This window comes from Cyprinodon tularosa, unplaced genomic scaffold (genome assembly GCF_016077235.1).
Source record: "Cyprinodon tularosa strain WSP-4 unplaced genomic scaffold, ASM1607723v1 ctg498, whole genome shotgun sequence".
NCBI lineage: Eukaryota > Metazoa > Chordata > Actinopteri > Cyprinodontiformes > Cyprinodontidae > Cyprinodon > Cyprinodon tularosa.
Window position 1 is genome coordinate 551,130 of NW_024039227.1, and position 25,732 is coordinate 576,861.

The 25,732-nt window shown below is 39.8% G+C and overlaps 1 protein-coding gene and 2 long non-coding RNA genes across 4 annotated transcripts; 1 reads left to right on the plus strand and 2 right to left on the minus strand.

Moving 5' to 3' along the window:
• Window positions 1–393: 393 nt before the first annotated feature.
• kdf1b (keratinocyte differentiation factor 1b) lies at window positions 394–18,414 on the minus strand. Of its 2 annotated transcripts, none has more exons than XM_038302671.1 (5): window positions 18,293–18,414; window positions 16,649–16,720; window positions 9,946–10,850; window positions 9,779–9,865; window positions 394–3,040 (listed from the first exon to the last, which is right to left on the minus strand). In XM_038302671.1, exons 3-5 carry the CDS (start codon window positions 10,838–10,840, stop codon window positions 2,946–2,948), a joined length of 1,077 nt encoding a protein of 358 aa, XP_038158599.1. In that variant the 5' UTR covers window positions 10,841–10,850; window positions 16,649–16,720; window positions 18,293–18,414; the 3' UTR covers window positions 394–2,945. The 2 variants fall into 2 exon arrangements, with proteins under 2 accessions (XP_038158599.1, XP_038158600.1); XM_038302672.1 differs by lacking the exon at window positions 18,293–18,414 and adding an exon at window positions 12,835–13,001 and having other exon boundaries at window positions 16,649–16,706.
• Window positions 18,415–20,865: 2,451 nt separating this feature from the next.
• LOC119794917 lies at window positions 20,866–23,528 on the minus strand. The gene is made up of 3 exons (XR_005282271.1): window positions 23,511–23,528; window positions 23,286–23,433; window positions 20,866–21,357 (listed from the first exon to the last, which is right to left on the minus strand). It is a non-coding gene; the product is annotated as an uncharacterized LOC119794917 (long non-coding RNA).
• LOC119794918 lies at window positions 21,798–25,223 on the plus strand. Its single transcript, XR_005282272.1, has 3 exons — window positions 21,798–21,844; window positions 23,785–23,907; window positions 23,993–25,223. It is a non-coding gene; the product is annotated as an uncharacterized LOC119794918 (long non-coding RNA).
• Window positions 25,224–25,732: the final 509 nt, after the last annotated feature.

Here is a 25,732-nt window from a genome sequence, read left to right on the forward strand (position 1 = left end):
CAGAGCTTTAATTGTTTCTTTGAAGTTATCCCTTTAACGAAAAAAAAAAAATATGATTTAGCTTTCATGTTTTTACAGGAAATATGATGTACAGGGAGAAGCTAATTAGCTTAGCTTAATTTAGCATGAAAACAGGAGAGAGGTAGAAATCCAGGTGGTAAACTGGATTCATTTTAAATATCTAAAACTCTCTAACCAAATGTACTTTATTAGGTACATATAATAATTACTTTAACATGAAAATAAAATGTGCAGGAAGCTTTTGCTACATTCTTAGAGAGAACAACAGAGTCTAGCTCCTGTTGGCTTCATGCTAAGTTCACTTGCTAGATTGAAAAGAAAAAATTTTTTTTTTAATTTAATTTAATCTTAGGTAAGAAAGATATTTTCCTAACTTATTTTTTTAAGTCTACACACAAAGAGCTAATGTTAAAGAAAATAGGTACTCGTAATTTTTTTTAGAATACATTCAATATTTCTTCATCTTATCTTATACTATTGCCACTTTGCACATCAAAAATTCATCAGAAATATAAACATAATTAAAGACAACTAAGCAACTAAACAAATAAGCAGGTCTATATAGGCAAGGTTTTGAAATTAACATTAAACCAAAAAAGAAAATAATCAATAATCCTGGATGTAATAAGAGCAGAGTAATCAAACCCACAAGGTCAAAAGTCACATTTTAAAATGACAAACACTACAAAAAGGAACGGACGGTTAACTATCTATATAAAAAACAGTGGATTTTAAACCTGTTCACACCACGCCAAATTGCTAGGTACTTTTTTTTATTTTATAGGCCTGTTTGGAAACTTTTACCACCTCTAACATGTCATATCTTTTACTGTTTAGCTGAAAAACAAACCATCTTGTTTAGATGAAGAGAGTTAAAAAAAAAAAGTCGCTTGCTTAGGTTGACACACCCTTAGAGGTACATAGTTAAGTTATATGTTGATACTGAAAAGGCCTGAATCAAGCTGATTATGATTAAATAAGGCTACAGATTCCAAGCATCCATCCTGATAAGTGTTTTGATTGTCCATTTTGGGCCTAAATAGAATCCCAGCACTGGGTGCATGGAGCTCGGCGCCATATCGCTGATTTACCGGAGAGCCATATCCATTGATGCAGCTACTAAATAAGCCATTCTGTAATGCCCCATGAAAACCAACAGCTTGGTGGATAGGGCGTCAAAGGTAATCTAACCCCATAAGCACATTTAGCTAGGACATGCACTAACGAGTTCACAGTTGCATCACAATGCTTCCTGGCCTTTTGATCCAGCTTTACTGTTCTCCATTATTTCTATTGTTCTACAAGCACAAACTTAAGTTTTATCCCTCCTGGAATCAAACATCCTCTTGCATCCTTTTACTATTGATCTTGGACTTTTTTTTTTGCGGCTTTAAAGACAGTTAGTGGAGTGGCAGCCTAGTGGTTAGGGCATTACGCTTGGAATCCAGAGTTTGTGGGTTTCAGCCTGACTGCCACTCTGAGCAAAAAGACCATTAACCCCCACACTGCTCCCCGGGCGCCGCACAATGGCAGCCCACTGCTCCCCAAGGGGATGGGTTGAAATGCAAAGAGTGAATTTCACTGCTCTGTACTTGTGGCAGTGTGATGACAATAAAAAGCTGGGAAAAAACATTCCATGTTTGTTCGCCACCCTTGTTTTGGCTAGTTGTCAAATTGAGAATGTGACAACAATCTATACATTCTATACGGTTTGGGCCTGGATGAGGTATGGATGAACACAGAACATTTAACAGAAAAGAAAACATTAATCCCTGATATTCTACAGGTGTACGGGTCAGGGTGTTATGGTTTATGCCCACAGTTGAAGCTTTACTTTGGCTCCAGGCAAGCATCACCAAAAGAGCACTCCACCCATGATGAAACTGTGGTAGTGGTATCATGATCTGGGATTCTTAAAGTCCTGAAACGTTCCCTATATGGTAAGGTAACAATCCTACACATTCAGATTTCACAGGAAATCCAAGCATACATCAAAAGCAACAACAGAATGGTTTCTGGAAAGGAAGTGAAGGGTCTACTAAGTCCTTAAAAGTATAGTGGAGGAGTTCAGCAAATTTCCGAAAAGATCTGCCTTCTCCACTTTAAAAGAAAAATGCCATGCACAACCCTGTACCCGCTCCTGAGCGGGAACACCTATTAAACGCGTGCAAGAGCGTGCACAAGCCCATTTCTCCTCATGCATAATCTGTTTAAAAGTTGCTTTTTGTGTAGCTCATACAAGCTCTTTCCAAAAGAGGATTAGCAATTTTTCCCATCATGTCAGACTCACCAGCAGTCAGTGAAAATGGGACAAGCACGTAGGACGGCCTTACGTAAACGTATCACCAGAATGATTGACAATTAGGAGAACCACTTATTTTGATGATCCACCAGGAAAAAGAACATCCTCCACTACACCTTAAAATGAATCTACCTGAAGAGAGCCATAGAAAAAACATGTTCTCCCAATATGAGAACTTTGGCAAGCCGAAGTGAGCAGATTTGTTTACAAAGACTCCAATCGAAGATGACTGAATGCTGTTATACTTTAATAAAAATAACTAGTAGTGTAAAGTTTTTAAATGTTTTTTTAACTGGTCATTATGTATTTAACATTTGAAAAAACTAACATTTAAACAGTGATGTGTAAATTTTTTATAAAGCCATTGCCTAAAGGCTTTGTGTAGAACTTCCAAACGAGCAATCCTTCAAAGCACAAATGTAATATTTAGAAACCACACGTATATCTACACACCGAAACCTGAGGTCACTCAAAGACTTCCGACATTTTCCTTCTTCCACGGCAAAGGCATGGCCTCTGTAAGGAGTTTGGCTCAGCCAGAGGCTCCAGTCCAATAATTTCTTCCTGTTAACATTCTGCATGTGGGCTTACGGAAACAATGTGACAGGAATGCAGGGATGATTCATGTCCTCACTGAAGTGTACAGCAGAGGGACACCTGAGGACTCCATCTCTGAGCGACTGGATGAGTAGGTTGTTGGAGAACTTGAAGTGTGATCTATGAGGAAAGAACAAAAAATATAATTGACCTTAAAAGGTCTATATCCTGCAAAATCAACTTAAAAAAAAAAAACTTTTGGCTAAGATTCATAATTCATGTATGTCTGAGTAATCTTCATGAATTCTGCTCCCTGAGCAGCAGCAGCTCCCTGCTCTGGAAAAGAGTAGCCTTTAGCGTTTCAAGTAGAGCATCATTCACCTGCTCCCTCCAGGAATCACCTATTTCGACCATGCCCTTGTAAATAACACACATCGATCAGCGAGTAGTGATGTGAGGCAAAGGGCAATCATTTCTGCTTAAAGCTGTGATAAAGTGGCTCTTTAAACTAATCTGCACAGTAAGGAATTTGTCAAAAAACAGATTTTCCAATTCTGAATCACTTTGCATATTAATTCCTACAAATCAATACAGGATTGTCACCAGTGCAGGGTCAGACTGGTAATCTGTGATTCAGCACCGGCCCTCCTTAAATCATACCAGCCCCAACATTTGCTCTCCATCCAAAGCACCTAAATGTGACAGTAAATAACTCAAGGAGCTCAAGAATACGATATTAACTACCTAAATGATGCATGCGGTATATATAGCCCTTCCTTGTCATGCACATCCTTGCGACAGTTGGCATATGGTGCAATTTTCTATTTCTTCAAACTGTAAAATCTTTGCAACAAAAATGCTTTATATAAACCAAACTACGATGTTCCTCTTATATTTGGCGAATTTATGTTAGAACATTTTGCAACATGTTCCTACCCTCACCTATGGTCATGAAATCTGGATCATGACAGAAAGAACGAGATCCCGGATACAAGCGGCTGAAATGAGCTGCCTCCGCAGGGTGGCTGGGCTCTCCCTTAGAGATAGGGTGAGGAACGCGGTCATTCGGGAGAGGCTCAGTGTAGAGCCGGTTCACCTCCACATCGAGAGGAGTCAGTTGAGGTGGTTTGGACATCTTCTTCGGATGCCCCCTGGACGCCTCCCCTGGGAGGTGTTCCAGGCACGTCCCACTGGGAGGAGGCCCAGGGGACGACCCAGGACACGCTGGAGAGACTACGTCTCTCGGCTGGCCTGGGAGCGCCTATGGCTTCCCCCAGCAGAGGGAAGTCTTAGTCTGCTGCCCCCGCGACCCGGTTCCGGATAAAGCGGGAGACGACGACGACGACATTTTGCAAAAATATGTTGCGGTGCATGATGGGGTTTTGCATCTAAAGGCTAACGTTTCCCATCTTATGTGCTTTGTTGACGAGCACATTGACCTAGACTCGCAGTGAATACTTACACACCACTGAGCTTTCATGTATTCATTCTTGAAGAACTGCCTGTCTCCCTCTATATTGTATTGTTTTATGTTGGTGTTTTTAAAACACTCGGGCGTGTGAGTGGGTGGGTGGCTTTGTGCAAGTGTGGACGTTACAGCAGCAGTCACTGTTGTGTCTGTGTTAATAACCAAAGCCAGTAAAACTGCATTAAAGAAGTCTTGGTAATGGTTGTTGTGATGCTTGAAGATAGATCGGTTAATCCACAAAGTGTATTCGTATTGTGTTTCACATTTGAGACGCACGCATTTGACTATGCCTCTATTTTTTTTTTGTTTTTTGGGTGTAGATGGAAAAATGCCAGGGCCAAAAATCATTCCAGTCTGAGCCTGCACCAGTGTATTATAGTGTAGCAAAGAGGTACAAAAAGAATACACACACAAAAAAATACACACAGCCCTATGATGAGAACCATGGGGATTTCCACTGACCTCCCAGACACCATTTACTACCATACCCTTTACTGTTTTACCATCAAGCATGTCTGGGACCATTAATTAAGTCATAAACTATGGCCTTTGCTGTGAATTCCAACTTAAGTTGGGGGAATTTTTCCTATTAGTATATTCTAGGTTTCCTACCCACTAATGGAGATGGAGGCTGTATGAAGAGCTACAGTGAAAAATATGTTTGCTAACTGCAGGTGAAGCCAAAACAGCAAGTGATGCAACTGCAAACTGATCCAAACAAAGTGAAAAGATTAACATACCGGTTAAAAGGCATGCATTCTATTAGACGCAGATTAAAACATTGTACCCAATATTTTCAAAGCTCTGTTAATAGCCTTCCACAGAAAAACAAAACAAAACAAAAAACATGGTATCTGCCGTTTACCCGAGGAAAGTTTTACTCCCAACTTATGATTGTGGAGTTCTCTACTCCAGGATTTGGAATGTGATAGCCGACAACTTTGGACCAGTAGACTGAAGACTGTTACGGTGCTGGTTGTGCATAATGGGATGAAATGCTAAACTGATGCTACTACAATTTACACTGGCCAGTGGGGTGGCCAGGACATAGCACAGTGTGGCCATGGCCACCCCTGCTCCTGGTGATCCCAATGACTGAAGGACACTACAATCTTCATGAGAAGACAAAAGGATTTTTGAGGTGGAAAGAATAAATACAAAAGTTGGTTTTGCCTCCAACAATTCATACTTTGTGAGAAGCTAAGCTGCAACATCAAAGAAAGTTCCATCTACTGTAGCTTATATCATATAGGCAAAAGAAAAAGCAAAGGCAGAGGGGGAATTTTATGGTACTTACTACTATCATTATTTAGAACACATCATACACTACTCAGAAAAATAAATGGAACACGTAAATAACACAGTACAACTTCAATTAACTTAAAACTCTGTGAAATCAAAATGTCCAATTAGGAAGCAACACTAATTGACAATCTTACATGCTGTTGTGGAAAAGGAATAGATAACAGGTGGGAATTATTGACAATTAGCAAGACACACTCAATAAAGGAGAGGTTTTCCATGTGGGGACCATAGACCGATTCTCAGTACCTATGCTTTATGGCTGATGTTTTGGTCACTTTTGAATGTTGGTAGTGCTTTAATACTCTTGGTAGCATGACACAGACTCTACAACCCACGCAAGTGGATCAGGTAGTGCATCTCATCAAGGATGGCACATCAATGCGAGCTGTGGCGGAAGGTTTCCTGTGTCTGTTGCCGTAGTGTCCAGAGGATGGTAGCGCTACCGGGAGATGGGCCAGTACATCAGAATATGCGGAGGAGACCGTACGAGGGCAAAAACCCAGATACAGGACCGTTACCTCTTCCTTTGTACAAGGAGGAACAGGAGGAGAACTGCCAGAGCCCTGCAAAAGGACCTCCAACAGAACACCAATGTACATGTGTCTGCATAAAGGGTTAGAAACCGACTCCATGAGGATGGTATGAGAGCCAGACATCAATAGATAGTTGTGCTCACAGCCAAACATCATGCAGGACACTAGTGTGAGTGTGTCAGCATTTTCTGCAAGATGAATGCACTGAAGCTATGGACTGGTCCGTCCTTTCCACAGACCGGTCCGTCCTTTCCACAGACCTTAATCTGATTAAACACATCTGGGACATCACGTCCACCAACATCACTACAGACTGTCGAGGAGTTGACAGATGCTTTAGTCAAGACCTGCGTGAATATCCATCAGGAGACCATCCATCTCATTGGAAGCATGCCCAGGCATTGTAAGGGAGGTCAATTTTGTCTGGTTTTAAGGACATTTCATCAAATTTGGATCAGCCTGTTGTTGTTTTTTTTCCACTTTAAATTGTGTATGACATGAAATCCAGGCCTCCATTGGTTAATAAATTGGAATTCCATTGATGATTTTTATGTGATTTTGTTTTCGGCACATTCATCTACAGAAATACCATAGAGAGTGTTCTGACCAGCTGTCACGCTGTGTGGTGCGGAGGCTGCAGTGCCTCAGACTGGAAGAAGGTGAGAAGAGTGATGAGAACATCAGCAGGGCTCTTCTCTTCCCTCCATAAAAGACATTTCATCCCAGCGCTGCGTGTCCCGTGCCCGTAACATCATCAATGACCCCTCACACCCTGACCATGGACTGTTGTCCCTGCTGCTCTCTGGGAAGAGTCTTTGCAGTACTCGATGCAGGTCCAGCAGATTTCCGAAACAGCTTCTTCCCCACCACCACCAGACAGCTGAACTGTTGTGAAAACTATTAATCATGTCACTGACTCTGCATCACACTGATAAAACCAATCCAAAATTCTGCATATTTGCACCATAAATATTTAATGCTCTGAACTTCCATATCAAACAACAAAAAACCGCCTGATCAGGTAAGTTTTAGCTAAGTTAACAGTGGTCTGTTAAAGGGAGCACTGGCTGCTGTACAGTGCCACTCTTGGTTGTGCAACCTATTCAGTCTGACACTCAAGCTACCACAGAGAGTTTATTGGGAAGAGCAACTGGCATGGAGCATCGATATGCACCAAGTGCTCCATATTGACCTAAAAAAAATAATTTAATATGTGTCATATTAAGATAACGCTTGGGTCAAGACATAAGCTTGGTTTATGTCTCAAGTGGAATCCCAAAATGATGTAAGTTGGCCATATGGACCTCAAAGACGCATCAAACTAGAATAACTTGTAACTATGCGGAAGAATCCGCATGGAAAACATGGCGAGCCTGCAGCAGCTCCTGCTGGCGATGGTTTGCAAATGTAAACATCTACAGAAATCCCGTAATTTGGCTCATAAATATCACTACTATCAAAACCTTGAGGAAAAACTGCTGGGAATAAATGACTGTCCCTCCTTAACTACATGAAGAGGCTTTTATAGTTTACAGTATATCATACTGTACCACGCTGGTGTGAACACAATCCAAGATCCTAAAATGGCCTCACAACCGTACCCTGACACAGTTACAACAGTCGGTATGTTTTTTCTGGATCTTGGAAAGATAAATGCCTGCTGCGACGGTGTGCTAAAAGCAGGATGTGACTTAAGAAGAGTGCTTTTAAGGAAAAAAACCCGAAATCCCTGTCAGTTGTTGTAAAAGGCTGTTTGCACAGAGCCTGGATTTGGTCAAGCTTTGCTCAGTGTGAGGGACTGCTGCAAAGTTAACGACACAATGTGACTGTCCACTGCTGCTGCAAGGAGAGAATTTCGCAAGTCAATTATTTGATGAGATCTGCAATGCTTCTTTAGACAGAAAACCTTTTAATAATCTGTTTGTATGATTTGATAGTAATGACTATTTACACAATATAAATGAACATATTTGATTTTAAAAGCAAATCAGAAGCTTAAATATGAAAATATCTTATATAGCCACCTGTAGTATTAAAGAGCTGCAAGCTTCTTACTTCATTTTAACACCAAAGTAGCAACAGAATTCAGATTAGATGAACTTTCTTATCTGTGTTTTTTTTTCTTTATTAAGTAGCAACCATTCAAAATCCCCCTTCCGAGTCAAACGGCAGCCAAATGGCAGCCTACTCTCCTGTAATTCCCAGCAAAACCCCTCCAACTCCCAGCCTTTGGCCTTCTCCTGGGCATATTTTTTTTTTACTCTGACTCCACCCTTTCACTGAATTATAGGGTCTGACCAGTAGATGATGCTTCTATCTTAAAGTCGTAGGGAAGCGGCTGTTCCAACTGTTGCATTTCTGAATTCTCCCAAGTGGAGCCCGACTTTACACGAGTGAATAAAGTGAATGTGATTGGTCGATTATCAAGGGGGAGGGATTGTTGTGGTGTAAGGTTAGCAAGAAAGTTTGGTTGTGGTCGTGTCGAAAGCATCTTGCTAACCAGTTAGCAACTAGTAGGTTCCCAATGGGAAATTACATTGTGACCAAGTAGCACTGATCAACAACACTGTCCAGGAACGCTATGGACAGCAGAAACATGCAAGAGGAGAAGAGTTTTGTGTCGGAGGTCGTGGATGAGTCTCCTCCATCATAAATTTTTTATTTAAAGGAGGAAAGCGGGGACGGAGATGTGGAAGAGGACGCCAGGGCGGCAGAAGCTTGGTTTGGTGTAGAAGGCTTACAGCCGTACATGTTTGAGCCCTTGCCTCGCAACGCTGCCAGTTCTGTTAGCTCTACGCCTGCCGAAGACACAGACGTCCATCCCCGTGAACACTGGGATGGAACTCAATGGGAAAGGAAATGATTCTTATATGATTCTTCCGTTGCATATTTTAGTTGCGAAATATGAATCAAGATGCTATGACCGAAAAAATTTGATTAACAGATGACCGTTGATATATGATTGGCCGAATTTAGGTGTTCAGGCTCACGTATAACTAACTGGCCTGCAGAAGATAACGAAAAAAACCCAAAAGATTTTAAGACAGGATTTTTTTTTTTTTTTGGACAATATAGTCTGATAAAGAGCACATTTATATACATGTTTAAGCCAGAATGATTTGACATTTAAATATGACTTACCTATGACTTTAATGTACGCCAATTGTGACAGAAAGAATAATATAGTACAAAGCTTGAAGTTTAAAAATAAACTGTAGAGGACCAACCAAAGACCAGTCAAGGGCCAGCCAAGGGCCCATCAAGGAAAGTGGGGAAATTTTGAATAGCTACTATTGTAGGCGCTATACTGAAGCCAAATTGCTGCTAGAACATATCGGGTTAAATATGAAATTATTTGGTCCAGTTTAAATAAATTGTTTGAAAGAAATTGGCCAAGAGAAAGTGTGGATTTCTCACTTAAACAAAAAACAGCTTAGTTCAATATTCAGAAAGAGCTAAGCTATCAATGTACTGATTCCTGCTCAGTTGCTCACAATGAAATTCATCAGACATTTTGTTTGTGTATCTTTAAGAATAGGCCCCCCACCTAAACAAAAAAATAAATAAATAAAATCACATATTAACAGGGAATTAACATTGAAGCATCCTTACCGTCATTCTTCCTCCACATGTCTCTGGCAAACTTGTCAGTGGAAGTCAAGTCTGATATTTGGATGTTTGGATTTGACTTGTAGTCATCTTAAGGAAACGAAAAATACAAATCAAACGATTTATCTGACAGCACAGCACCATAAAGGAGTGCAAAAGGTCCAACTTACTGTTGTTGCTGGAAGGAAAGGATCCACTGCCGATCATGGTTCCGTGCCCACTGTCCGACAGCGTCCTCTCCATCATGGGAATGGGGGGCCTCCTTTTACTCTTTCGGGTGCTGATGCGGATGATGCCCCGCACCAGCCGGCACTCTGCTTCCTGCTCATCCATTTTGTGCTCCTCTGCCACAGAGTTGATGAGCTGTGCGATGGCTTTGCTCTTCCTCAGAAACACTGAGTCGGAGGTGCACCTGGCCAACTCTTCGATTTGATATTCAGAGTAGAGCTCCAGGAGCTTCTTGGTGATCAGTGAGTCCACGTTCTCTTCACCGTCCTCCCAGTCTTCAAATGTCAAGGACTCATGCAAAGAGGCAAACCCTGTATGAGTCTGAGAAGGTAAGGATGGATATGGAGATTTGCTATCAAGGTCTAAACATTCTTTCGGGCTGAATACTGGGACTCCATTAATGTGAAAGTCTGTCAGTTCGATGTCAGAATCTTCTTTGTGGTCCTCTGGTTTGACGTCTTGGAGGCTTGTCTTTTCCGCCTCCTTTGGGGAGCTCTCATTTGGCGCCAAGCATGGAGAAAGAATGGAGCACTGGCAGACCCTGTACAGTCCACATGTGATTACAGTGCACAAAAAACTTTTACAGGTCTTCAGGGAAGAGCAGGGATTACAGCTTGTTGCTGAAGAAGAGGGCTCGGCTGCACCAGGCACAAATCTGACAGTCTCTGACTCATTGGCGTTAGCATCTTTAAGGCGCCCTTTGTGGCTGCCCTTTGGCTGTCTGGTTGGCTGCCTGTCCTCCACTGGGTCCACGCAGCGCTCCTCTGTAAATGACACTTGCCTGCTGCCCCCTTGCCTCTCGCTGCGTCTCAGACTTTCACTGTTTCCAACCGACATGATTTATTAGCTGCAAGAAAGCAAAGAAAAACGATGCAAAAAGAGTTATTTGAACCTTAAGAAAACACATTTTTTCACATACAGAGCAGAAAGTTTTCACAGCCCTGTACCTTCTCCTAATTCCCAGAGAGTAAAAAAAAAACAATCCACTCGACTTTGTTTCCAAGTTTGAAGACGTTTCGCTTCCCATCCAAGAAGCTTTTTCAGGTTAAAATATTGAAATAGCGTTGGGTTTGAGGCTTTATAGAGTGGTCCAAACACAGCCTTGTTTTGGCTTAGAAACCTGACGAGCAGGTCTGCCTCTTTGGAACAGGGGTCGTTTTGTTACTCAAAACAGTCCATGGGTCCCCTCGTTAGAGCACTCTGTAGCAGGTTTTTCTCCAGAATATGTCTAAACATCTCTGCATCCCTTATGCATTTCATGCTGACTAATCTGCCGGTTCCCTGTTGATAAAAATAATCCCAAAGGCATGATGTAATCACCTCCATGCTTCATTGTAAGGAGAGTAATTGACCTTGTGATGAGGGGTTTTCTGGTTTCCTTCAAACATGACAAATTTTATACAGGCTGTCATGTGCCTTCCCGTACTGACTTGCATCTGGGTGCAGAACCATAAAGGAGTCTATTGTTTTATTATTTGTTAGTTGAACCTTTATGTTCTCTCTGCTTATTTTTTTTTTTACATCACAGTAGCTTCATCTGGTCTGGTTCGTTGTTTAGTTGTGAAATTAATGGATATATACTTGTGTTATAGATGGAAGAGTTAGGAATATTTTTCAGTGTTTAGTCCTGTTTCCTCTCCAAAACATAGCTGCAAGCTCAGTTTTTACTGCTGCTAATGCTACGTTCAGACTAGAGACTGACACAGGAGTGGATTTTCACTCCTGTCCCGTCCCACTCCCACAGAAAAAAATGGTGTCCCGTCCCGATCCCGGGCCAGAGTAGAAATCTAAATCCTGTCCCGTCCCACTCCTGGTGAAATTACTCCCACTCCCATCCCGCTCCCATTCAGAATGACTCCCGCTCCTGCACCACTCCCATTCTTGTTGTTTTTGAGCGCGGGTGAAAAACTCAGAGCGGAAGTTACTATTGGTTTGCTCCCGCTCCCGTCTGCTCCCGTTAATGTTTAATCCTGTACCGTCCCAATCCCGTGATCGTTACTAATACTGACTCCCATCCCACGGGAATCCCACGGCAATCCCGTGACCCATGGGATTCCCGAAAAAATGTCAGTCTCTAGTTCAGACCGCTTGCAGCAGGAGCAGCACAAATGAGCATGCTGCTTCATTTTTTATGCTTGTACAAGTTTAGTTCTGACACGCAGCTGAAGCATCTTTGCTGCTCCAGCTTCAGCAGCCTGTAACATTGGCAGCTATATATGCTGTGATCAGAAAAGTAGCTTTAATATGTTTTAAATAAGAGAGTCACCCAGAAAACTTCATCTGTGCAGTCACTTCGTCAAGATTACATTCCTTCCTTCGATTATTGTTTCGCTGTCGGAGCCGCTCAGACTTCCAAACACCGGCGGAGCTCTGTGACTGGGAATCCTGTTCAGCAGCAGCCTTTGGCCCAGTCGTCAGAGGCTAATGTTCACCAATGTTAATGAAAGCGAATATGTTTTACCGGCAGGTCTCGTCATTTTAAGTTAATTAAGGCGTTTCAGGAGAGTGATCATAGCGCTCTGCATCAGCAGTGCTGCTTTTGCAGTGCGTCATGCGTTTCAGATGCTCAGAAGCTCAAGAGGCAATGCTTCAGCTGCTCAAAAAGTGCTGATGGACCTTTTGCTGCAACTTTTGCTGCACCTTGATGCGCGTTTACATTGACTTTGCATGTAAACTAGCAGTATTTGATCCTTCAGCCGCGTGTCGTGTGAATGTAGCATAACTGTACATGCTCTCTATCATCCCTTCTGACATGAAACCTGTCTCAGAGCTCATCTACATAACTTATTCTTTCCTAGACAGACCCACCTATGGAGCTAGTTTAGCCGTACCTTTTCTAACATAGAGAGGTATGATGGATCAGTGCTTCTATGTTCCTCTTGTGCTCCTGTCTTCTCGCACGCTCACACTTAGCCTGGTTCTGCTGGATATTTCTTCCTTTTAGAAGGGAGTTTTTCTTCTCCACTGTTGCAGTGAGCATTTGCGACGTGAGGGATTGCTGTAGAGTTAATAACACAATGAAATAAAAATTTCTACTGTTACCAAATGCTCATCCAGGAGGAGCAAATCCTGCAAAGTTAATGACTGGATGCAAAAAGATGAATTTTCTTTGACAGAAAGCTTTGAACCAATGTGACTGAATGATCTGATTAAATTGTCTCTGTAAAGTGTTTTGAAATAACATGTGTTGTGAATAGGTGCTATATAAATACATATAATTTAATTGAATTCTTAGTTTTCTATTTTTAGTAAATTAAAAAAATTCTTACTACGTTTTATTACAGTGTTATAAAATAATAGGGTTTTTGTGTAGAACGGTGAAGAAAGATATTAATTCTATACCATTTGTAGCAAGGCTGAGACCTAATTAAATGTCACTAAAAATACTTTTCGGCTGTAGTAGCTTTCTATCAGGTAGAATCTCGAATCACTTTAAAGCGCATGAGGGCATCTTCCTTTTGAAAAAAGAAAACAAAGGAAACTACTCTTACATGCAGGCATCGGGTAATGTGGCCTGACAGGTTTCATAGTGCTGAAACCTGGTCTGAGACAATAACCCATTCATTCATCAGATTACCTGTGTGATGTCATGGGAGTATTCCCAAATGATAAACAACTCAATTCGGTCACAACTGAAAACTCATCTCAGTGTTTCATCACAATTGTTGAAAAACATTAAGGGAAACCCCCAATTCTAGAGTGTTTTAAATTATAGAGTAATATTAGAGAATGAGTCTAAACATTAACTGAGCTGTATTAACAATGATATTACTACTATTAATACTACTTATTATAATATATTGTTATTTATTAATGTTCTTATTGTTATCATTGAAATCAGGGGCGATTTACCTTTAGGCAATACTAGGCAGTTGCCCCATAAAACTCTGTTTACATTTATAGTTAATACAACTATTCCTTATTAGCACATTAATTATGATTATTATTAATTATTATCAATTCAATTCTATTCTATTCTATTCTATTAAAATGTCTGTATCAGTATATTGGGTCTGTTTTATGTGTTGTCTTCTTTATTCAGAGGGCCCCCTGCCTGTCTTTGCCTAGGGCCCCAAATTTCCTAAATCCGCCCCTGATAATAATCATGGTTTCCCAAATGGATTATCAATCATAAGACTACATGTGCTATTAGTACACTGTTTAATGTTGGTAATAATATATTAAGAGCTGCATTACAACAATAACTTCTTTTAATCATACTAATAATGTAAAATAGTAATGTTGCTATTTATTTAAGACTATCAGCACTACAAATAATAAAAACACCACTGTTAAAATACAAATTAAACATCTACAATTAATCTTGTTATGTGGAATAAAATTAACCACAACAAATAAACAATTTTTTCACTTTTTATAATTAAACTGCATCATAATAAAGACTTTGTAAGGTTGAATACCAATAGGAAAAAAAGTAATGTTACTGATAGCATTATCTACATAAAAAAACTTGTAATAATGGTAATATTCAAAGAATTATATCTTTATGTTTAGATGTGATTATCATTATTTATAACATAAATAAATGTTAAAAATCAGGTGTGTTGGTCACGGGTGATTCTAGAAAGGGGCCAATGGGGGCCAGTGCCCCCTGTAGATCATATCCTGGCCCCTGTTATGGCCCCTATACTGAAGACATAATACTCAAAGAAATTCTAATGATGATATGCGCTGGAACAGACATGGTTACTGATAGGTCATTTGGATCTATTCATTTTTTTTCTTTACAAATTCTGTTTTACGGTGGTAGCTTAATTGGTGTTGACACAGGATCCCGGTTTTCATCTGCTAAATTTTTAACTTTCAAAACAAATAAAAATAAAACTCTAATTTTGACTTACATTAAGTTAATAATATGTAAAATTCCTAAATGAAGGATGTATATTGACCTAATAAGAAATAGGGTTTTAATTAAATCTAACTGAATAGAAATGTCACTTTAATCAGCTATCTTAATACTACGATGGAGTATTAGGGTCAGGCTAGATATTTTTTTCCCTTCTATTTCAAGAATAAAGTCGTAAAATTGCGAGAATAAAGTCGCAACAAGAATAGTAAAAAAAATTACAAGAATAAAGTCATAAAATCACGAGAATAAAGTCGTTAAATTTTGAGAATAAAGTCATAACAATACGAGAATAAAGTCAAAAAATTATGACGATAAAGTCATAGCATTATGATGGTAAAGTTGTAAAATTACGAGAATAAAGTTGTAATATTACAAGAATAAAGTTGTAATATTACAAGAAAAAAGTCACAATGAGAATAGTCCTAAAATTACAAGAAACATGTTTTTATGACAACTCCTACAAGAAGCGCTTTCTTCACTAAAATGAGGAATGTGGAGCATCATATGAACTTATAAGGAAATCTTTTAGCACAACAGCAACATATTGGGCAGCATGACAAAGTGGACTCAGGTTGCTGTTTGGTGGCGCTGGTCGGCCGTCATCTGCTGGTCGGAGCTCAGAGCTTTCTTTCTGAAACGGAGAGTGGTATGATAACTTCATTCTCTTAAAATTACAACTTTATTCTCGTAATATTACTTTATTCTTGTAATGTTACAACTTTATTTTCGTGATTTTACGATTTTATTATCATAATGTTATAAATTTTATTCTCGTAATATTACAACTTTATTCTTGTAATGTTAAAACTTTATTCTCTTAATGTAACGAGTTTATCCTCGTAATGCTATGACTTTATTCTCCTAATATTACAACTTTATTCTCGTAATGTTATGACTTTATTCTCGTAATTTTAAAACTTTTTCTTGTAATCTTATTACTTTATTTTCGTAATTTTACGAATTTATTCTCATAATGTTACGACTTTATCCTCATAATGTTTCAGCTGTATTCTTGTAATGTTAAAACTTTATTTTCGTAATTTTACAAGTTTATTCTCGTGATGTTATGAATTTATTCTCGTAATATTAAAATTTTATTCTTGGAATTTTGTTACTTTATTTTCGTAATTTTATGACTTTATTCTCGTAATGTTACAACTTTATCCTCGTAATGTTACAACTTTATTCTTGTAATGTTACAACTTTATTTTTGTAATGTTATGAATTTATTCTCGTAATGTTAAAACTTTATTCTTTTTATGTTACAACTTTATTTTCTTAATTTTATGACTTTATTCTCGCAAAGATATGAATTTATTCTTGTAATGTTACGACTTAATTTTCGTAATTTTACGACCTTATGACTTTGAACCCCTTGCCCTGATTTTCATTTCATGCTTTTCTGTGCCCCCATGAAAACACGCTGGCCCCCTCCTGGCTCCATCTGGCCCCCTGGTAACCGCCCCTGGTGTTGTAGTGAATAAGGTAACCTGTCTGTAAACCGCCTGAGTTTGTTGCGCTGTTGTTGCTTTTCTTTGCTGACGTTTTCCACAGAGACGGCTGTTTACAGGACACAACGCAACGTCACTTAAATCCTGGTCATTCAACGCAAACGGTCAGCTCTTTAACATTAATCGGTAATTCAGTTAGTCACACTTTAAAACACTGGACAGGTTTATTCATGGTCACCTGTTTCTGCCTGTTTAAATATCATTTTCACTTTCATGGCGTCACTGCGGCTCCTTCCTCCATTATCGGACAGACCAATTACTCACCTACAGTCAGAGACGTCCAGCCGACCCCCCCACCCTGATACCAAGGCTTTCTATCTGTTCTACAGGTAGATACAGGTGCTGGTCATAAAATTAGAATATCATGAAAAAGTAGATTGATTTCAGTAATTCCATTTAAAAAGTGAAACTTGTATATTATATTCATACATTACATACAAACTCAAATATTTCAGATGTTTATTTTGTTTAATTTTGATGATTACAAATGACAACAAATGAAAATCTCAAATTCATCATATCAGAAAATTAGAATATTACTGAAGACCAATAAAAACAAAGGATTTATAGAAATGTTGGCCAACTGAAAAGTATGTACAGCACTCAGTATTTAGTTGGGCCTCCTTTGGCCTGTATTACTGCAGCAATGCGGCGTGGCATGGAGTCGATCAGTCTGTGGCACTGCTCAGGTGTTATGATAGCCCAGGTTGCTCTAATAGTGGCTTTTAGCTCTTCTGAATTGTTGGGTCTGGTGTATTGCATCTTCTTTTCTATGGGGTTAAGGTCAGGAGAGTTTGCTGGCCAATTAAGAACAGGGATACCATGGTCCTTCAACCAGGTACTGGTAGCTTTGGCACTGTGTGCAGGTGCCAAGTCCTGTTGGAAAATGAAATCTGCATCTCCAAAAAGTTGGTCAGCTGCAGGAAGCATGAAGTGCTCTAAAACTTCCTGGTATGTGGCTGCGTTGACCCTGGACCTCAGAAAACACAATGGACCAACACCAGCAGATGACATGGCACCCCAAACCATCACTGACTGTGGAAACTTTACACTGGACTTCAAGCAACGTGGATGAAGTGCCTCTCTTCTTTTCCTCCAGACTCTGGGACCTTGATTTCCAAAGGAAATGCAAAATTTACTTTCATCAGAGAACATGACTTTGGACCACTCACCAGCAGTCCAGTCCTGTTTCTCTTTAGCCCAGGCAAGACGCTTCTGACGCTGTCTGTGGTTCAAGAGTGGCTTGACACAAGGAATGCGACAGCAGAAACCCATGTCTTTCATACGTCTGTGTGTGGTGGTTCTTGAAGCACTCACTCCAGCTGCAGTCCACTCTTTGTGAATCTCCCCCACATTTTTGAATGGGTTTTGTTTCACAATCCTCTCCAGGGTGCGGTTATCTCTCTTGCTTGTACACTTTTTTCGACCACATCTTTTCCTTCCCTTCGCCTCTCTATTAATGTGCTTGGACACTGAGCTCTGTGAACAGCCAGCCTCTTTAGCGATGACCTTTTGTGTCTTGCCCTCCTTGTGCAAGGTGTCGATGGTCGTCTTTTGGACAACTGTCAAGTCAGCAGTCTTCCCCATGATTGTGTAGCCTATAGAACTAGACTGAAAGACCATTTAAAGGCTTTTGCAGGTGGTTTGAGTTAATTAGCTGATTAGAGTGTGGCACCAGGGGCCATCAATTTTGAACCTTTTCACAATATTCTAATTTTCTGATATGATGAATTTGAGATTTTCATTTGTTGTCATTTGTAATCATCAAAATTAAACAAAATAAACATCTGAAATATATGAGTTTGTATGTAATGTATGAATATAATATACAAGTTTCACTTTTTAAATGGAATTACTGAAATCAATCTACTTTTTCATGATATTCTAATTTTATGACCAGCACCTGTAGAAAAGTGTAAATCCATGTCCAGCAAGCACTTAGGTCCCGCTCACTTCAATAGAAAAGGTTCCGGAAAGTTTTAGGGGAAAACCGTCTACCTGAGCGTCAAGGTACAGGAAGCGGACCAGGTAAGGTAAAGCCAGGCTGCACTTCCGGTTAGAGGGGTGTAAAAAATAAAACTCAGGTACAATGAACAACACATTAGATGTGTTATCATGCTTTTTCACTTATCAAAGCAACACATTTACATTCTTCAATTATTTAAAGGCGTTTAATTCTTTTTACGACAAAAGATACTGAAACCTGCCGCTCACATTGGAGTTTTATTTTGATAGACTTTGGGTGTTATTGCTTTTAATGACGAATATTTCCGCAAAGCAGTCGGAGAGTTATTATTAGGCTGTAGTTACACACAGAACACAGGCTGGGAAAAGCAACAACAATGCAACAACCAGTGATTGATTAACCCAGTTAATTGATAGAATTAATGAATGTGTCTGCGGAGAGCCATGTTTTTCTAATGTTTGGAACGAAAAACATTTAATATTTTTTTGTTTTTAGTTAACATTAAAAAAGGAAATATTTGAAAAGATTTTAAAACTTTTTAAATTTTGGAGTGAGGAGGCCCCTGCGTTAAACCTTCTATGACTCTGTAGGGGTGTAAATCACTCCCATCATGGCGATTCCTTTCAGGATCAATTTCCTGACCCGACGATTCGAATATTTTCGATACTCCAGAAGACATCACAATACGATTCGATTGATTGATTGGTAACTTTTTATTTTTTTTACCTTACAGGCTGTATGCATTATATTTTAGAAACAACAGCAAATAACAGAAGTAGCAAAGTTGTACTCCACCTGGGCCTATAAAAAACCTCATTCACTGAAAAATAATAACGCCTCTGTATTATAGATTCTGGAAGGCCTTGCATCAAAAGATACTGCAAGCGGAAAGAGGGTTGTGGCTAAAGGAAGCGAGGTAGGTGGGCAAAATAGGTTTAACTCCACCGCAGCACGGGAGTTAGAAATATGTCCAGGAGCAAATGGATAAAAATAGAACGAAGGGAAAAAAAACAGCCTTCCTCTACCCTGTCATCTGCTGGGTCCCTGGTACCACAGAGCGGGACAGAAAGAGACTGAATAAGCTGGTGAGAAAAGCTAGTTCTGTCCTGGGGTGCACTCTGGATTCAGTGGAGAAAGTATCTGAGAGGAAGGAGCTGTCCAAGCTTCCATCCATCATGGACAACACCTTCCAACCTCTGCACCGGCCTGTAGAGGAGCTGAGCAGCTCTTTTAGTAAAAAGGAGTGCTACCACAGGTCATTCATCCCTGCTGCAACCAGACTCTACAATGCGGCACTACAATGGCAATAAGTTGTGCAATGTATAATGTGTAATTACTATTTGATACCCTGAGCAATAAGCTGTTTCTCTATATTTGACATCTGCCATCTGGATTTACAATGCTACACCATAACTGCAATAAAAATAATTAATGTGCAATCACAATTTTTTTCCCTTTTTTTCTCTCTTTTTTGATACAATAAAACTTACAGACAACAAACTTAACCTTGTAACATGTACTTATACACACTTACATACACTCATGCATTCACAATTTAAACCTGCATTTGTTTTTTAAAGAACTTTGTAACTTTCAGAAACAACCTGATCTATTGATGCGTAGAACCACCTGCTACCAATTCTACACCACTTGTAAAGAACTTCAGCATAAAAACAGCACAAAAATAAAGAGCTATCTTGATTATTATTTATTATTCAAAAACAAACCAAAAAGAAAACAGGAGAGCCTTGATTCTCCTCAAACTGTAAAAAGTTTAATGTTGAATCTATTACCACAAAGAAACTACAACTCTGATTTGAGAATGTATCTGAACAACCTGGCCACATGGCAACAACGAATGCCTTAATAAAATGAATAAACTATCAATAATATCTGCCCCGAGTTTCTCACATTTGGGGAATGTCATGCTAATCTCTAGATAGATAGATCGGTTAATCCACAATGTGTATTCATATTGTTTCACATTTGAGGCGCACACGTTTGACGTGTTTTTAAAGAAGATAAAAATCAGCTTTGGACAAAGTTTTGTTTAAATTAAGCAAAGCTGTTTGCCTTTGGGTTCACTAAACATGCCTACTATCTTCCTCTAGTTTTATTTTAACATTCATCTTTAATTATCCTCCCATATTTGTTTTTTTTTTCTTTGTATGGCTCAGTGTTGATGTTTACTGTCTGCTCTGCTGCTTAACTCCCAGATTGTCTATAAGGTCAATAAAATCAGAAGAACTGTAGGAGGAACGTCTCACTTTCCTTTTTTAGAGCTAATTTGTTTTGACACTGCAAGGTGACAAGAACAATTGTTCTGTTAACATGAGCTGTCAGGTCAGACCCCCCAAAAGAGATACAATAATAACCACCAATCTGCCAAAACGCTGTACTATAGTAATATTAGAATACTTTCTCAAGTTGACTTCAGTTTTAAAACATTTACAAATTTACAACCACTTATTTCAAGACAATTTACAAAAAAAAAGACAAAAAGATCCTGTTCACATGACTTGAATCAAACCTTTATTATAGTGAGAAATAACAGGAGAAGATAGAACGACAGGAAACATACAGTACTTCAACAGAACCAGACCCAGTAGGGGGATTTATTATAATACAGTCTTATAAAATAGAAACAAGTCCCAACAAATGTCATCTAAAGGCAATTAACATGACAGCTTTAATACAGAAACATGTAACAGAATTCAACACAAACAGAATCAAATTGAAAAACAAACATCCAGTCCAGTCCAATCCTATTTACAACATGGGGAAGATAAATTCAGCTTATTATGGTGTTTAGAGAAATGTCTTCAGTCCAAGGAAGCTCAGCCAATCACATCCAGTCGTTAATTTTGCAGCAGTCCCTCCTGAGCAATGAAGTGGTCACAGTAGAGAGGAAAACTAGCTTCAAACAGGAAGGAACCTCCATGTCAGCGCCCATCTACTGACGTCCAACAGACACAGAGGCGCCGGTCCAAGGAACAGATGACCTCATCTGGAAAAGAAGAACAGGAGTTAGTGAAAAGGGGAACGCTGTTTTTTTTTTTATATTGGGCCCTTGATTTGACTTTATTACATCATGCTCTACTCACGCATATGAGTTTTGTGTCATTTGGAGTTCTTCTGAAGATATTCTGTTAGGTTATATCCAAGTAACGTCTTCCTATGGGCAGTCGACTTGAAGGCACAAACTAAACTGTTCATAATTTATTCTTTATGGTACGCCAGCATTCATAACATGTAGGCTAGTCACTTTCCCCCAGAAATCCGAGGTTATATTTTTTATATTTATATCTTTTAAAAACAAAGCGGTACGTGTATGACGTCATCCGCACGTCGGACTGGAGTTGTGACAGGCAGTCCGGGCCACAGGCGGCTACGCTCTACCCCTTATATTCATTCCGCTAGCTAATCTGAATCTTTCGATTCCATTTCCAGAGCAAGATCATCTGTGGTAGCAGCACTAGACATCTTCCAGGCATGTGAGTAAAACTAGCAGCAGTTCAGCGGACAAGAAGAATGAATGTAGCCGGCGCGCGCGGATGACGTCATACACACGTCATACACGTCATACTTGGATATAACCTAACAGAATATCTTCAGAACGGCTCCAAATGACACAAAACTCATATGGGTAGACCATGATGTAATAACGTAAAATCAAGGGCCCAATGTAAAAAAAACGCCGTTCCACTTTAATCAATAAGAACATTAATCTGTGAGCTAAAACAACTCAACAAAAAAACATAAACAATGCTAGTGGTTTGGTTAGTGTTAAGATAAAAAAATACTATTGTAAAAGATCCTATACATACAAAAATACATTGAGACAAACGTTTATATATAAGACAAATGTGTATATGATTGTGTTCTCCTGTCTCTGCATCAGCCTGAGGACCATTTTTCTGACTTCACCATCACATTGAGGACTGATTGTTGTAAAGGGGGACATTTTGCTGGTCCTCACATGCTATCTTGCTGACAAGTAAGTTTAGAACAAAAAAAACTACAATATCCTTTAAATTACAAGACTACCATGAAATTGAAAGTTTATTTTAAATCTAAATGTTGATTTCACTGTTAAATAGGGCTTAGAATTTTATTTTCAGAAAGTTATCAATACAAAAAATAACTAGCTCTAAATGGTCCTTTTATTTAGTTAATTCTACCACATCCCCTGCAATTAAACTGTGCTCCCACTAGGGGGCACACACCCCCACTTTGGGAACTATGACATTAGGTTTAGTTCAGATTAAAAGACATTTTAAGCTGTCAGTAAAAGATATTACTGACAACCAAATTAGAAATAGTTTCAATCTATTAGATATATTTCTTTATCGGAAAAAATAAGGTTTCATTGGCTGATTTGGTAACATAATCATCAATCTTTGAAGTTTATTCACTATAAGCAGAAAATTATCCTAATTAACAGAAATAAAGGCTTGATAACATCAAGGTTTAAATTTCAGATCTATAATTTCTCAGAACCAGAAAATCAAGGGGCCACTTGAAAAAAAACGGCGTTCTCCTTTAACAGACGTAATAACTGAAGACAATGGATGCTTGGAGAAAATGCCTGGAAATGCTGCAAGTCTTCAGTCGGTCGTTTCTCTCCTTTAATACGTTCTAAAAAAAAAAACCTTCAGAGATCAACCAGGGGGAAATTCTTCCATATTGGATCAGAAGCTGCTTCTTAACTGTTTATCTGTGGTCTAATGGAAAAGTCAGAACTTCTGATTCTGGTAAAGGTTTGGTTACAGAGAGACAAATAGAGGTGAACATCCATTCATGATGGAAAGATAAAGATTAAAGGTTACAACCCCTAATGGGATGGTTGTAGCATTTGTATCTGTTTGTTCTGGATCTGTTTTTAGTATCTTCACTAATACTGATGAACATCTGGATGCAATAAAGGTACGTTACCTTCTTCTACTGGGTGGAGCAGACTGATGGTTTAGCTGCGGGGTCGTCAACGTTGTTTTACTCCAGGACTCCAGAATGTTAAAGAGAAATATAGGAGCCATGTCTCTCCTCCTTAGCGGTCTGTGTGCTTCATCCTCTTCTTCAACTCCTTCATCAATGAAAGCAAAGTGTCCTCAGAGTCTGTCTGCATGTGATGTCTCTCTAGTCAAACAACAAGCAACATACCTCCAAACACGTGTGGATGGACTCTGTTCCGATGTGATCCGACTGCTAGAACACTGCTTCCATGTTCAACCTGCTTTCCCTGTAAAAAAATAAGACAAATTAATCTACAGAATTTCCTCGACACCAAGTTGAAATCTGGGGCAGGATGTTGTTTTCATCATAATCTTAGTCTGTCTGTGTTTCAATGACTGTTAGCTTTTGATCAGGCCTGGGAAGCTTGAGTTGTGGGTTTGTCGTGTTAATAAAGTCTTACTCCGTGTGTTTTCTGTTCCAGTCTTTCTCTGTGCCGTCCTCAGGTGGGGACTGGGAAGCTCCTCACCGTCCTGGATGTCCCGGTTCCTCACAGGAGTTCTGCTTTTGGACGTCCACAGTGTCTGAAATTAACATGAAAAACTAAGTGAGGCCATCTGAAATGTTGACTTTATAATTAAATGATGGATTATTGTTGCTCCTTACTGAATATGCTCTCACTCTTTGTGAAGGTCGGCAGCCCAGATGATCCTCCGCTGGTTTGGTCGCTGCAGATCTCATCAGCATCTTCTGATGGCCCAAAGCTTGGAGAGGCTCGCTCCAACATGGGATTCAAAAAACACAGAAGAGATCCACTGCGGTCAGGACAGGCCTTGATCATATGGAGAATATTTCTGCAGAGGGTTCTTTTCCCTCCAACTAGGCCTGAAAACTAACTGACCAGAGGAACATCTAGAACTAGACCAAGTCACATCGGAAAGCTGTTTCTAACAGTCGGTGCCACTCACAACCAAAACCACTACATGAGTCCTGTCCTCTGCCTCAAACTTGACTAAATCAGTTAGCCCCACCTAGCGTCATCTCTCTACCTTCTCTCCAACATCCCAGAGACCAGTTCAACTGATGATCACCACAAGCTGTGTCACTGTCCATTGTATCCAATTTGTCCCCAGCAGCATCGTCCTACTCTAGATCAGGCTTTCAAACTTCACTCCACCAGAGCTGCTATGCTGCAGTTTTTATTCACATCTCTTCTCCATCAGACCTGAATCAAAGGGCTGAATTCCCTCATCAGTCATTCAGCTCTGCAGAGGTCTGGTAAAAGGCTGTTTGTTTGATCCTGGTGTGTTGGAGGAGAGATGCATCTGAAAACTGCAGAAACACTGCTGTAAAGGACTGGAGTGAGAAACCTCTGCTCTAGACAGCTTCTAATCAACCTCCACTACAGCCTTTTCTCTCTGCCTCAACTCAACTCCACGTTGTCCTCAGCAGCGATGTCCAGCTGTTTCGTTGGATTGGTTTGCCTCCTTGTGGTTTTCAACCAAGATTAATTTTTTGTCTTCTGGTGTTTTTATTTGTTTTTTGTTATCTTGCCTCCACTCTGTGTTTCACCTTGTTGAACATTCTTCTTGTTCTTCTATCAATCCTTTGTTTGTGTTGTCTTCTGTTAGCTGGCAGACTGTCCAGCTTTGATATTAGATGTAGAACATTCTAGATTATTTCTGCCTTAACCAGCTATCATGTACCAAACTATGTTGTCATGTGCTCAGATGTCTGTGCTAAAGAAAATTCTTAACATCTAAACTATCTAGCAGCGGGGAAAAGAAAAGCCACGGTGCAAGACGCTACCTAAGGCATCCCTAGACCTGCCAGACACCCTAACATCTTAAAAAAACCTAAATCTAGCAGCGGGGTAAAGAAAAGCCACGGTGCAAGACGCTACCTAAGGCATCCCTAGACCTGCCAGACTCCTTAACATCTAAAAAAACCTAAATCTAGCAGCGGGGAAAAGAAAAGCCACGGTGCAAGACGCTACCTAAGGCATCCCTAGACCTGCCAGACTCCTTAACATCTAAAAAAACCTAAATCTAGCAGCGGGGTAAAGAAAAGCCACGGTGCAAGACGCTACCTAAGGCATCCCTAGACCTGCCAGATATGAAAACAATCACTAAATTAAACTCCTCTTCTTAAACATCCCTCTCGAGACGAGGCCTCTTCCCAGGGCGCTCCTCTTCATCGTCTTCCTCTCTTCTCCTCTTCCTGGAGACGCGGTCTTCTGGGCGCTCCAGGGACTCCTCTTGCTCCTCGTGGTTCCATGGAAGGCTGAAGTCGGGGGGAATCCTCTGGGTGAACTGAAGATGTGGTGGAAGGTGGCCATCGTCTTCATTGTGATCTTCTTCCTCAGAGCTTGTGTCAGGAGACTCACCAAAACTTGCCCTAACATTATCAGCATTAGCATCAACCTCCTCCTC

Excerpts from the sequence above, each read along its gene's own strand:
- kdf1b (XM_038302671.1), bottom strand. The coding sequence starts at position 10,840 with ATGTCGGTTGGAAACAGTGAAAGTCTGAGACGCAGCGAGAGGCAAGGG. Across the intron at positions 9,866-9,945 it reads CTTTCCTTCCAGCAACAACA|ATGACTACAAGTCAAATCCA; the intron begins GTAAGTTGGACC and ends CGTTTCCTTAAG. Across the intron at positions 3,041-9,778 it reads CATGTGGAGGAAGAATGACG|ATCACACTTCAAGTTCTCCA; the intron begins GTAAGGATGCTT and ends CTTTCCTCATAG.